Source organism: Barbus barbus, assembly GCF_936440315.1.
Source record: "Barbus barbus genome assembly, chromosome: 13".
NCBI classification, from domain to species: Eukaryota; Metazoa; Chordata; class Actinopteri; order Cypriniformes; family Cyprinidae; genus Barbus; species Barbus barbus.
The window spans coordinates 23,100,085-23,114,801 of NC_136741.1; the positions used below are offsets into that span (position 1 = coordinate 23,100,085).

The 14,717-nt window shown below is 36.0% G+C and overlaps 1 protein-coding gene across 4 annotated transcripts; it reads left to right on the forward strand.

Moving 5' to 3' along the window:
* Positions 1–737: 737 nt before the first annotated feature.
* On the forward strand, positions 738–14,284 carry fgd5b (FYVE, RhoGEF and PH domain containing 5b). Of its 4 annotated transcripts, XM_079431581.1 has the most exons (21): positions 738–960; positions 2,054–4,386; positions 4,955–5,048; positions 5,128–5,186; positions 5,348–5,378; positions 5,490–5,596; positions 5,718–5,838; positions 6,066–6,144; positions 6,312–6,362; positions 7,087–7,145; positions 7,270–7,341; positions 7,478–7,546; positions 8,569–8,652; positions 10,702–10,781; positions 10,866–10,959; positions 11,048–11,185; positions 11,962–12,064; positions 12,158–12,267; positions 12,502–12,624; positions 12,710–12,852; positions 13,473–14,284. In XM_079431581.1, the coding sequence occupies exons 2-21, from the start codon at positions 2,213–2,215 to the stop codon at positions 13,507–13,509; spliced, it is 3,828 nt and encodes a 1,275-aa protein (XP_079287707.1). In that variant the 5' UTR covers positions 738–960; positions 2,054–2,212; the 3' UTR covers positions 13,510–14,284. The 4 variants fall into 4 exon arrangements, with proteins under 4 accessions (XP_079287707.1, XP_079287705.1, XP_079287706.1 ...); XM_079431579.1 differs by having other exon boundaries at positions 10,702–10,959; positions 13,473–14,279; XM_079431580.1 differs by lacking the exon at positions 13,473–14,284 and having other exon boundaries at positions 12,710–13,009.
* The last annotated feature ends 433 nt before the right edge of the window (positions 14,285–14,717 follow it).

Genomic DNA, 14,717 nt, shown 5'->3' on the forward strand with positions numbered 1-14,717 from the left:
AACAAACAAATGATGCTAAACCTTTGGTCAGTGCTACAGTAGCTTTGCTTTTCTAAGCCATTTTTTGCATTTACAAACAGACACTGACATCTGAACTATGGTTTTAACTCGTGATCTTGACATTAGTATGAGAGGTTTACATTAAAAGATATTCTGTATTCCCAATGCTGTTGTTCTGCATTCACTTCAGTGATCTAATCTGAATATCAAAATCAGATGAATGCTCTTGTGTGTGTGTTTCAGTGCATTATGGATTAGTTATGCTTAGTACTTTTTTCATTGTCACTAGGGAAAGGTTAATAGTAAATGAAATAATACAACATAGTACATAGCTCTTTGGATGTCTGTTGTTGAGGAAGGTTATGCGGGATAAGAGAGCTATTTCCTGTAAAGCAAACCTCTGAAGGCCATACTCCCTCAAATAGCTTTGACCAAAGTCCAGTTTTCTATTTTTAATATTTATTTTAAATATGCATTATATATTGTGTATACTAGGAAAAATCTGTCAAATCTGTGTGTTAGATCGGTGTGCTCCTGAAATACAAGGCCAAATTTATACATAGGCCTACTCTCTCTCTCTCTCTCTCTCTCTCTCTCTCTCTATCTATAAATATATATATATATATATATATATATATATATATATATATATGTTTAAAAAAAATTGCCTTGATTTAAAAACTCCTGTTTTTGCTTTTTCCTGACGCCCTTTCCTCGGGAAGTCAAAGCAAAGTCTCGTGTGTGTGTGTGTGTGTGTGTGTGTGTCTGCTCGTGCAGAGCGCCTGCTCTCTTGTACTGCAGTTATATCGCCAGATGAAGTAGAATGCAGTAGTTGATTTATAATCTCATGTTATAATATCGTGTAAATTCTCCCTGGATTACGATTTCATCGTGCTGTAATGAATTTGACCTGTCACTGTCGTGTCTCAGATACCAGATGATGTTCGACGATGAGCGCAGGTGAGTTTTCAACGTGATAATGTGGTAAACTTTATTTAGGAAAAGATAAATATGTGTCTGTGGGAAATTTAAATGTCTGAAAGTATGTGAAATAATATTGAGTTTAGAGTTTCCCACTTTCAATATTTTAGATTTTCTCGAGAATCCCTCTTTGTCATTGTATTGTGCTATATAATGTACTCCGATTACATTGATTAGATATTTAAATATTTTTAAAGATTCTGTTTGCGCCTCATGAAGAACATATACATTGTTATTTGCTTAACCAAAATGCCAGCACTGTTTTGAGCGTAACATATTAATATTTTTCTTATGATAATAGCCTATTTCTTAAGATATAGGCTATGGTTACTTTTGGCCCTGGTAAGTTTTTTTGAAGACATTGACAAAACAATATCCACCATAGTAAGCTGCGTTTTAAACATCCTGTTGTGAAAATTACAATATGTACAAAACATACAGTAACAGTAGTTTATTTAAATGGTGTAATTCACTTTGTGTAGATCATAATTTTTATGATGGATTTAGTTTACAATTAGTAACATTTAAAGTTTAGGTCTGTGACGAGAGTAAATTTAAAGGCAAGAAGTATAAATATTGAATATGCAGATAAAAAGTGTTTACTGTGAGCTTAGAAAATAAAGCAAAACGTTTAAATTTGTCAAGTTAATGAAAATTAACCTCTTTTCAAATACATTATACATATGTTTATAGAACTGTGCATGTATTATATGTGATATCTAAAGTCTGATTTTTATACATTTCTATTTAATTTTTTATATTTTTGCGCATAGCTGCAGTGTTTCATTCAACTGTAAACAGAAAATCTTAACACACAAATCACCCTAAAAACAATTTTCATCCAGAAGTTGCAATAAATTTAACAAACAATTACATTAAATAATACACAAAAATTTGAAATGCGAAGACAGAAATAGTATTTGCATTTTCCAGCAATCTTCAAGGAAATAATCATTTTTACTGTGAGGATGGAACTATTTTTTTGATGCCCCAAATTGTTTCAATGTTCACAATGCTACTCTCCAGTAAAAACGATTTTTGTAAATATTAATATTTTCTTATTGTGTTTCAGGAGCATTTCCTGGGCACCAGAGGACACTTCCAGGCTGAGCCTCTCTTAAAGCGGCAATATCAACAACCTATTTCTGAATAATTCTGTGATAATCAAGAACCCAAACCAAAAATTGCATCCAAATCAAGAAAAAATCTCCAGCATCATCTCAGTTCAAACATGTACTTCAATATGCTTCACAGTAACAAAAGCCGAAGGCCTCCAAACTCAAGAGAGCGTATTACGGAAGTGCATGGAAAAATAGTTCTGGAACAGGAGGGGTCACAAGAGAGGAAGACAGAGACAATAATACATTCGGAAAAGACAATGCAAGCAGAAGAGACAGAACCAGATGTTACTGTGGAACAGGGAGATGAGTTAGGATGTGGGGATGAATTAGCGCAGGGAATTGATTTAGATTTGGTGGAGGGTTTAGAAGAAGGTGAAACATTTAAGTCAGAGGATGAGGAAGAGTCGATGGACCTTCTCTCTGATTTATGCAGTAAGAGAGACGTGGATGATAATATAGAGACTGATCAGACTGAATTAGAGAACACTGGGAAGATGGCATGGAGACTGACTAAAAATGGTGTATCAACATCACATAAAAGCTCTAGTGATGTTCAGTTGGCTTCTAATGGTGTTTATGGATGCCTTGCAAACACAGACAGATTCCTGTATAATGAAATTTGCCTCAGTAAAACGTTCATTGAAGCATTTTACCCAAATGGTATAGTCCCAGGCAGAATGTTTTCAAGTGAAGAAGACCTAGATGGGATGTTCCCCGATATTTGTGATGCAGGTGAAGCGTTAGCAGACAAAGATGGACTTTCCGAGTGTGACATTTTTGAACAAACAGAACATCTCCAAATAACAAAAAAAGAGGACAACGCCAATGGAGATATTATGATGCTTACTTTGGAGGAGGGGTTGAACTGCTCTGATTTGTCTTCAACCTCCATTGAGGAAGAGGACGATGAAATACAGTTAGAAAAAGAGCAAATGGAAGAAAAAGGAAACCATTATTTATCAGACGACAGTGCATCTCTGGATCCTTCAACTGCCATTGACTCTCCAGACTGTCCTTCATCAAACAGTGGAGGTGAAGCGCTCCTTGAGTCCGATCTGACTCCTTTTACAAATTCTTCTTCTTCTCAGCCATTTTCTGGCTCTGAAATGGTCTCAGATGATGATATAGCAGATACAAATCACAACTACTGTAGAAATGTGGTTAAACATGACGAAGCGATACCTGCCACCTTAAATCTTGATGCCATCAATGCTTTCTCACTCATTCAACAGCAATCTGAAAGCCAAGGCCAAAGTTTACAACAAAATCAAGAAGAAGAAAGCATTGGGGAAGAACAAGAAGAAGAAGAAGAAGGGGTTGCCCACTTGAGTAGATCTCAGGGAAAAGAACTCACGGTAGATCATTTGTATGAAAAAACAGAGCCAAAAATCCAAGCCAAAGACTTCCTTCAGGACAGGAAGTATTTTATGACTCGCTCTATATCTGTGGAAACCCCCAGTAAGAGAGTTGACCTAATGAGTAGCCCTGCAACAGGAAATAGGCGGCTTCTGCTACACCCAGGCTCCTTCTATACAGATCAGTGTTTCCTCAGAGATAGTAGACCTGCACTGACAGGCTCATTAGGATGTCTTTCACAAGGCACCTCAAACTTAGCTAAAGTCACTCGAGTTGATATACCACCCCCTTTTGAACTGGCATCCATCACAAAGCGACCAATCAGAAAAAGTTCTCCATCCCTCCCGAACGAAGTCTCCGCTTCTTGCAAGAAGCCTGATTTTGGGTTCAAGCGATACCTTCTGCCGTTACGATTCCTTAGGAAATCAGATCGTAAAAGCATAATGGATAATCGCTCAGTCTCCTCCAGGTCCTCGTCTGAGTCAAGTCCACAAGGGTCATGCAAGCGCTTGGATTTTATCAGGCATAACATGGGCAGACCGGAGTTGCAGAGCACTCCAGATTGCACGCCACCTATGTCCCCTTCTTCCTTTGTCTTCCAAAAGAATAGACAAAAACAGGGACTAAACTTCACTCTTAAAAATGACTTGGCTTCAAGCACCATTTCTATGGAGCTAGGGTCTCTCTTTGAGCCCCATCCCCTTTCCAAACCTCGATCTTTCTCATCTCCCAATACAGAATCTTCAGATTACGAGAACGTTCAAAATGCTGCTTCTCATTATGAGAATGTGCAAATTCGCCTCCTGAATCCAGTCATTCAGAGCCAACGAAATCAGAGTTCAACCAGTGATACTGATGGTTATGTGGATATGAGCAGTCTGCCGGGCTTCCAGGCCAAAAGTCAGCTATCCGAGCAAGAGACAGATAGGTACAATTGTTTATATATTGATATATCGTTTAATTATGTTTATATCATTAATATGAAGCTCAGGATTAATTGCAATACCATTGTGGAAAATAAATGTTTGGTATGTTTCAGTTTAGAGAAACTAGACACACTATAAACAGCTTAAAAAGTTGGAATCATAAGCAAATGTGTTATTTAACATATGAAAAGCTTGATGAATGCATGTTAGATCTTTTTGTTAGATCTAATAACAGACAAACAAAGAAACTTTGTTTTTTAAATTAAATAACACTGTACTTTGTTTGTCTTTTCTTTTAATTTTATCCAGTGATTTTTAATTAAAAAGTTTGTTTTAGCATTTTTAACCTGGACATTTTAGAAAAATGTATTATTTACATAGAATAATGACATAAAGCCACCCATTTCCTTTATAAATTTACTAGACAGTTTTGCAACCCTCTTAATCTGTATGTTAGTCTTTAAAAGCTCAAAGTATTGCATTCCTGCAAACTAAAGGTTATTGCATAACTAGGTAGTTTATTTATTTATTTTGTGAATGTGTCATGATTCTACTTTTTCTCTTATTTAGCCTCTACACTTTCTGTTCTCCTAATGTGAGACAAGATGGAACAGTGGGTGTGGCTTGTACACAAGAGAAAAAGACAAAGGCATCTGACATACTGGTAAGCTTATTAATAGTGTTTATGTGTCTTGCATTGATTTGTTTTAATTTATTTTAAGTCAGTTGCCATTTTATTTCAGAATGTCAACTGTTCCAGGGCTTTCTATAGTGCCAAAGAGCTTCTGGACAGTGAGGCCCAGTAAGTCATGAAAACAGCAGCTGAAGTCTATGAGTAGATTGGCAGAAATTAATTTCATCATTAATAAAATGATTACCATTACCGTTTGTGTTTGAAAAATGTCTGAATTTAATAGAAATGGCTATATTATTCTGACCATGCTTCTTTTTCTTCATTTTAAGGCATGTCAAGACTTTACAACTTCTCTATGAGGTGGATCATTCATATTTCTCACTGACATTATGTGTGGATTTCAGTAGAAAAAGAGAAAAATAGCGATGAAGGTGAACTCTCTTATTTTTCTCCCTCACTTTCACACAATAGTCGGTTGAAGCGGATGAGAGGCTGATGACGGTGTGGACAGAGGTACCTGATATTTATACTCTCCACCAAAATATCTACACATTACTGGAGACTTGCTTAAAGGAATGGTAAGACACTCTCACCCACACACATGCTTGTGCATATGCTACCTTCAATTGTTTATCATCCTCAAATGATGTCCATCTGTCATCATTTCATCTGTTTTATGCATTTCACTCCACTCATCAGGGATCAGAATGAAGGTATTGCTGAAATCATCCTGGCAAAGAAGACAGAGTTTTCCATGTTCTCTTCTTACATCAGTCACTATGATGAAAAATTGAATTATCTGGAACACATACAAAGCACAGTAAGGGATATATGATGGGGTTTTTTTTTTTTTTTTTGCATTGATTGACAACTTTAACTGAACCAAATCTATTCTTATTATTAAGCCACTATCATTAAGTGTGATTCGAGTGTGTGTTTTGTATTGTATTATTACACATAAATGTGTTTGAGTTGTGTGTTCATTTACTCAGATGGGATGTATTTAAATATATATCTATGTACTGTAGTATGTGTTTTATATCTCAGCTACCAGATGCAGAGACTCTGAAAAAGCAGTTGCTGCAGGTCATTGTGCGCATCCTACAATACCGTATGCTGTTAACTGGTGACTATTAAATACTTTTTAACTAATGACTTTATATACTTATTAATTCTTATCAATTTAAATATATTTTTTTCAAATGTATATTTATTTTTTTTCCTGGAATTTTTATACCAAGACCTGTAGTATTGCTAAATATGTTTTTATTTTTGTTGTTTTTTTCCCAACAGACTACTTGAACAACCTCTCACCAGACTCCAGAGAGTTTGAAAATACACAAAGTAAATCTCAACATTACTCACAGACAACAGTATCTTAACAGCATCAGCAGTATACTTTTTTCTTGTCTTATTTTTTTCTGTCTCTTGGATTACAGTTTCCTAATGTAGGTTTCATAAATTTTAAGAAACTGATGTTTGATTCTTATCTTGACATGTTTGCAATTACAAACGATTCCTTTGGTCGTATCTCTCAGTGTGTGTGTGTGTGTGTGTGTGTGTGTGTAATTTATTTGCTTAAGCAACAACATATCTCTGATCTTCCAGATAGTTTTACAAAAGGCAAATTACCTTTGACCCCATCATGGATTTTCAATAATTTTTTTAAACAAGCCTTTCTGCATAATTTATATATGAGGGTCATTTATCTATGAGGTGCTGCTGTAAGAGAGTATCTGTTTGTAAGGGAGGATGTTCTGTTAAGTTCTGCAGTGTGACACAATATCATTTTTTGATTATTCATTCATTTTAGATATGTTCTAATTATTGTGTAATTATTATTTATGCATTTTGTTTAATAATTTATTGAGATGGCCTATTTTTTTAAGGAAATATTTAATATATTCAATAATTATTTAATGCAGAAATTGAATATACATTCAGTTCTATGTACAATAATATATGAAGTATTTATTATATGTTTGTGTGTATTTTTATGTATGTTGAAAATGTACATGTGTAAAATATTAATCTGTCCCTCTCTACCTATAACTTTCTTTCCCCTCAGATGCTTTGGTTGTAGTCTCAAATATTGCTCATGATGTCAATGACAGCCTTAAGAATGGAGTAAGTGTGTGTTTTTTGGCTTAATGTGCTTACAGATAGGCTGTGTGTGTGGAACCAAAGCATTTTGTGTAAATGACTCTGCTGTGCCATGTAAGGGCATTTTTGCATTATTTTTCTTTCTCAGGCAGATCTCCTGCATTTGGTCCATATTGAACACAGTGTTCTGGGTCTGACAGATCTCCTACAACCTGGGAGGGTGAGAAATTCAATGGCTCACTGATCACACACCCTTCATCCAATCAAATTTTATGAATGTCTCAAAATTTTGGGGGAGTTTAAAGATGTAATTATGAGTAAGGTTGTCTTAATCTCTATATTTATCTTTGCCCTAGGTGTTTGTGAAAGAGGGCACTTTAATGAAGGTCAGCAGAAAGTGCAAGCAGCCACGTCACCTTTTCTTGGTATGTGATTTGATTCGCACATTATTTTACTTTTAGGAGCTGAGATGAGATTGCCAAAGTTGAGCATGCAAGAGACGCAGTTGTTTTCTTTCTGTATAGTCTCTAGTGTCTCTCCTTTGTGTTTGTGAGCTATTTTACTTGTTTTTAGAGTTTCCTGACAGGATGTTGTTCTGTGTGTGTGTTTATGTCTACATGTGCTATTGTTATTGCTGTGCTGTTCTCACACCAGAATAAGTCTGTGGGAACAGGGACAAAGCAATGTGTTGAGATAACAGAACAGAGGCTGACAGGATGGCCGTGAGATGGGCTGTCAGAAAAACTGTATACTGTAGACTTTTCAGTCAGACGGACAGTTGTGCGCTGAGACGGGCACGTGGCCCCCAGAGTGCTGAACTTGAATATCCCTCATATTTTATTGCTTGATGCAGGAGACAGTCTGTGACATTTCATATGCACCATTGATTAACATTTCAGAAGACAAAATATGCTGCCTTATCAGGCAGTAACTGATGGTAGGAAGGGACGTCTAAATCCAGTGTTTGCACAACATCCTGTGTACAAAGATGAATTTTGGTTGTGTTTAGCTGTATAGATGTATTCTTCAGTGCCTATGATAACCCAAAATAATGTGCACATGATTTCGCAGTTGTTAGAACAAATAAAAATGTGCATCAGACTGAGTAATTGATGACTAATAATTCTGTTTCACAGATAAATAAGTATCTTAGTGAATTAGTATTCTCTTTGTTAAATCACAGCTTTAATGCACCTTTGAGTTTGTTCTAAATCACTATGTTATCATGCCTTGCTGTAACAACTTAATTGCCTACAAAACATTGCCTGTGGTCACTGATGGACAGAGCAGTGATGCAGCAAAGCAACCTCATAGCGCCCCTTGTGGTGAACATTTGTTACAGTGACCCACTCAGAATAACTGTTGTGGTATGCAAATATTAAAGTAGTTATTTGTGCTTGTATGTTGTGAATGTTATGCTTTTCTTTTTTACTTTTTACATTTTCAGATGAATGACATAATGCTGTACACATATCCTCAGCAAGATGGGAAATACAGACTCATCAACAGATTACCATTGGCAGGGATGGAGGTAAAGCTGATAACATTCACAGACACTTCTAGTGTTTATTCATGTATAATAGTTCTTGGAAACCATAATTTCTCAATAGGGAGAACACTAATACACTTTACACTAATATGTATTTAGTGCTCAAGACACTAATTACAAGCAGTGTTGTTTTTTTTAAATAAAATAAGCTCCAAAATTATTAAAATAAAACAAAAAAAAGACAAGCATTTAACAAAATTACTAAAATGAAATGAAAACGGAAAATATTAAATTAAAACTGTATTAAAAATATAAAAGGGGTCATATGACGTTGCTAAAAAGAACATTATTTTGTGTATTTGGTGTAATGCAACAATGTAATGGTGTTTATGCGGTTTAAGGTTAAAAAAACACATTATTTTCCACATACTGTACATTATTGTTGCTTCTCTATGCCCCGCCTTTCTGAAACACGTCTATTTTTACAAAGCTCATCCTTCTGAGAAGCGAGGCATGCTCTGATTGGCCAGCTATCCAGTGAAGTGAAGTGACATTCAGCCAAGTATGGTGACCCATACTCGGAATTCGTGCTCTGCATTTAACCTATCCAACGTGCACACACACAGCAGTGAACACACACACACACAGTGAACACACACCCGGAGCAGTGGGCAGCCATTTATGCTGCGGCACCCGGGGAGCAGTTAGGGGTTCGGTGCCTTGCTCAAGGGCACCTCAGTCGTGGTATTGAGGGTGGAGAGAGCGCTGGACATTCACTCCCCCCACCTACAATTCCTGCCGGCCGGAGACTCGAACCCGCAACCTTTGGATCACGAGTCCAACTCTCTAACCATTAGGCCACGACTTCAGTGCGTTGTGATTGGCCGAATACCTCAAGCGTGAGATGGAAATGTTACGCCCCTCATCGTATTGTGATGCCGTGTCCCGGTGCGACGACACAAAAACAATAAAACCCATTATAAATGAAGAATTTGCTGCATCCAGTGGGGACATAATTACTGATTATAATGACTTATACTGTCTTTTTACCATGTCTGCATTTGTGATCGGAGAAACAACTCTACACAGCTCAAAACTCGCGTTTGAATCGTCAGTAGCAAATTCTTTAAATAAGAAAACGTACTTACAGGCTGAGAGTCAGAAGCGCCAGACTGTCATTGCAAAGTTGGAATTGCCCCACTTTTTAGAAACTGCCTTTGTGCAAGCCAGCATTATAGGCTACTCTTCCAGGTTCAGGAAATAGTCCTCCGTAAAATGCACTGCACACACTCGAATATTTGTGTTGAACTGTTCTGGAACAGTTTTGTAAATACAACTTAACCACTGATTTTTAGTTGTGTCCTCTTTTGGAAGCCCAAAAAAAGTACTTTCGCTTTCACAATGAAACGAATACTACAGCGAGAATAAAAGTTCCGCCTTCTTTCTTTGCGTAAACATTTGAGCGGTGTTTTGCTAATCTTCCCACACCGTGACGTAGACATGTGGGGGCGTGTTTGAATGAGCCGTTTTAGGTGGGCGTGGTGGAGTCTTAACTTTTATAAAGAATATCTCTTTGGTTTTGAAAACTTGAAATCGCATCATATGACCCCTTTAAGAAATAGTCGATTAATATATGAATAATACTAAAATAACACAGGTTGTATCTATGTATAGCATTATTTATATAGCCTTTTAAAAAAGTCTTTACAAAGTGATTTGTCGAAAACGCATATATGTCATATAAACAGTAAAACTAACATAACAGAATAAAAAATTTAAATGCATAAAATAAAATTAAATGAGAAAACAGAACGGAAAGAAAGGAAAAATGTATAATACAAAAGGGAATAAAATCATAATAAAATTAAATATGTAAAATATGTCAGATCTTCATCTTTTTCTAGTTTGCATTTATTATATGTATGAAAATGTTCAAAAAACCTTCTTTCATGTATTTATTTTGTCTATTGAAAATTTTTCATTTTCACCTCTCTTCTTGTAGAACCTTAAGTGCCTCATTAAATTGGTCTGAACCCCAGACAGTGAGTGAATTATAATTATTAAATCCTTTTCACTTTTTTTGTCTTTCAGGTCAGCAAGCCACCTATAGAGAACACTCAGAGTGCATTGAAGATAGATGTGAAAGATATAAGCATCACTTTGTCTGCCAAGCAAGTGACATACTCAAACGTTCACACATACATATGTAGTGTATGTGTGTGCATTGTGACTGATGCATGTGTTCCTGTGTGCAGCTCCTGCACTGAACGAGACGGCTGGTTTGCTACACTGAATCGGACATTAGTGAATCTCGGCCCTGTATCAGGAGACCCAGCACACTGTTTTGGGGTGAGGAAGCTTTAAATACAGTGCGACTAAAATGTCAACACCTGAAATAGTTGACATTTTGTTTCCTGTTGTGAAATTATGTGTCTAGTTAGTGAATGGTCCAGAGATGTGTCTTGGCGAGAACGCTCCTCCTCTGCTGTCTGTTTCTCAGGTGACAGTTTGCATGAACTGTCACTCACATTTCAGCCTCACAAACAGAAGACATCACTGCCATGCCTGCGGCAAGGTACAAATACGGTTAAAGGAATGGCTTTCCTAAAACTGAAAATTTACTTACCTTTAGGCTAGCCAAGCTGTAGATGAGCTTGTTACTTCACTGGAACAGATTTAAAGAAATTTAACATTACATAACTTGTTCACCAGTGAATCCTCTTTAGTTAATGAGAGCCCAAACAGCTGATAAAAGCAGCATGTTTGTAATAAACAAGTCCATCGTTATGATGTTTTTACCTTTAAACCATCACTTCTGGATAAAATATCCATAATCCATAATGCTGCTTCCTCCAGTGAAAATATCCATCCCCTGTTGTCCACTGATATTTGTTTAGAACGGTTTTGGATGGTTTTCACTTGATCTGTGTATATTTCTCTCCTGATTCAGACAAGACAGCTTTTTCACTGGAGAAAGCAATAATCTGGATAGAGGTTCTATCCAGAATCAACAGTTTGAAGTTAAAAACCTCCTAATAATGGATTTGTTTATTACAAGCACACAGCAAGACGTTAATTGGTGGACTGGATTTGTGGGGATTATTTATGGATTATTGTAATGTTTTATCTGCTATTTCAAGTCTCATTCTGACGGCACCCATTCACTGCAGAGGATCCATTGGTAAGCAAGTAATGTAATGCTAAATTTGTCCAAATCTGTTCAGATGACAAACAAACTCCTCTACGTCTTGGATGACCTGAGGGTGAATAACGATTCAAATTTTAATTTTGCATAGAGAACCACTCATAAGATCTATTTGTTGTGATTTTCTCATCTTATATTGTTTACAGATTTTCTGCAGAGATTGTTGCAGAAACAAATTCCCCCTCAAATATATGAAGAACAGACGCGCCAAAGTTTGTGATCATTGTTACACTGAGCTGCGTAAACATGGTACAACCATAATATCTTTATTAAAATGGTTTTATTAATTAAACATAGTTATGCGTGACTCTCATTATAATTGTGTATGCATTTGTTTGAGAGATGTTGCCACAATAACAGAGAGCTCCAGTCGACCTCTCTCTTCTGTCTTCCAAAACATTCATCCATCGAGTCTGTGGAGAAGCCGCAAAGGCCAATTTTCTTTCAACCAGGTATTCCATAACCTCTGGATTCATTTCTTTGGACTAAATTAAGTCCAGTGGATCGTGTTTTACTCTGATCTCACTCTGAATTGTTTAATTATAACACAAAAGAGTTTTATTAAGTGTTGCTATTAAAATTATTATTTTAAGACCATTAAAATTTTCACCCTTTCCCATTTTTATTCAATTAATGTTTATTTTTTCCTTTGGATTTGGGGTGAAACATCATGTGTTGTTTCCTAGGAGACGGTGTCTGATGGGGTGATGAGTGGAACCCTGCAGAGGTGCAGGAACAGCAAGAGAAGTTGGAGAAGCCTGTGGTTCCTCCTGAAAGATAAAGTTCTCTACGCATACCCACAGCCTGAGGTAATGCTCACAGTCATGTTTTGGCACACATTAACTTGCAACATGCAGCTCCTAATCTCTCCCTGTGTCTTTTCTTTTATATAAGGAGAGGGTTGCATGCGAGACCCTTCCTCTCTTGGGATTCTCTGTGAGGTCAGAGGTTGAAGGGGAGAGCAGCATATTTCAGCTGTACCACAAAAGCACTCTCTTCTACACTTTCAGAGCCCAGGACAGTCACACTGCACTGAGGTTAAAATACATATTACATTCACACAATACAGCAATTTATAATGTGTACATATAGCATTGGGATTAGTAAGTTTTATATATTTTTGAAAGAAATGATTACTTTCATTCAGCAAGGACTCATTAAATAGATCAGACAGTAAAGTGGTTAATATTGTTACAGAAGATTTCAAATGCTGTCCTTTTGAGCTTGCTATTTATCAAAGCAACCTGAACAAAAAAATGCATCACCATTTTATAAATATTAAGCAGCACAACTGTTGATAATAATAATAAATGTTTCTCAAGCACCAAATCAGTATATTAAAATTATTTCTGAAGGATCGTGCGTCATTAACGACTGAAGTATTGAATATTGACTTTATAAATTACATTTAAATTCAATTACATTTTAAAATATATTTAAGAAAAAGTAAATAAAATGCAAAGTTTGTAAAAATATTTTACAATATTACTGTTTTTACTGTATTTTTCTCAAATAAATACAGCTTTTTTTGTTTTTTTTTGCATAAAAACATTTTTCTATTTTTTTTTCAAAAACATTAAAACGTTATACATAACACATTAACACAAATATATTACGTTCTACTATTACATAATGTGAAAATTCTGCTCTATTCCAGATGGGTCAATGCCATGGAAGAGGCTACAGTCCTGTAGCATCTGCTGTCCTGCTTTTATCTTCTCATATGAGCAATTAAATCTGTTATTGATCATTCGAGAGCGATGCATTTTCACGTCACATTCAAAAATCACAACCCAGTGTGACTGGGAGTGTAATCAACTATCCCTACGCTAACGTGACGCAACAGACATATTTTTGGAACACCAAGGGAACAAAATGCTCACACTCAGACATTTATTTTGTGCCAAATACTTCTTACAAAGACCTCGTTGAGCTGTGGACACACTTTAAAAGGAACACTGTAGCACTTCTAGCCGTCATTTAGATAAGAACATTTTAGAACCAGTGAGATGTTGCTTAACTTAACGATTATACAATATGATATATATTATGCAATACCCCAGTGCACTCAATTTTATTAGGACAATTTCTAAATATGGGAACTGGTGTGAATTTGAGCCCATTTTGTTCATTTGGTGGCATTTTCTTAATGTCTTCTCATATCTGGATTATATTTCCTTGTATACTGCTGTCTGTCATTTGGACAATGACTTCTACAACAATCAGAAAGAGTAACTTTGGATTGATAGTTAGTATTTAGCAACTGAGCTGGTGTTCTCGTTGCACTTGATGATGATGTAATATGTAATTTACTTACCTTTTGTCCAAATTGCCAATGTATTCACTTGCCATGTTATAATTAAAATATGAGGGCTTAATGTATTTAAGTATAAGTATGTTTGTATAAGTAGTTTGTCTGAAGAATTGTCACTGTATCATTTGAGTAAACTTTAATGCAAATTGCAGTGTAGTGTAACTGTGTTCACTTTGGTTTCCAAACCTCACTAGTGCCTCAACTTCCTATTTTATCCTCCTTTGTATGTGAAAGTTTGCTTCTCTAATGTGGTTATGCATATGATACCTAGGGTTCAAGTTCAAGTTTATTTGTATAGCGCTTTTTACGATACAAATCGTTACAAAGCAGCTCTACAGGAAATTAAGTTTCCATAATATATTTATATATTGCAGAACCTTAATATATTTAACTTATGGCAAAATTGGGTAATTCTGTATGTTGTCTGAGCATTGGCATCCTCTGAGGTCCTCTGAGAGGTTGGCATTATCTTTTCTCAGGTGTTCGGTCATCTCAGATCATTTAAGGGTTGGATCCAGACTGAAGCTTCTGTAATTCCTAGTTACCATGGGATGTTAATAGAATAGTGACAGAAACAGAGAAACAAAT

Excerpts from the sequence above, each read along its gene's own strand:
- fgd5b (XM_079431578.1), top strand. The coding sequence starts at position 2,213 with ATGTACTTCAATATGCTTCACAGTAACAAAAGCCGAAGGCCTCCAAAC. Across the intron at positions 7,342-7,477 it reads ATCTCCTACAACCTGGGAGG|GTGTTTGTGAAAGAGGGCAC; the intron begins GTGAGAAATTCA and ends TCTTTGCCCTAG. Across the intron at positions 12,268-12,501 it reads GCCAATTTTCTTTCAACCAG|GAGACGGTGTCTGATGGGGT; the intron begins GTATTCCATAAC and ends GTTGTTTCCTAG.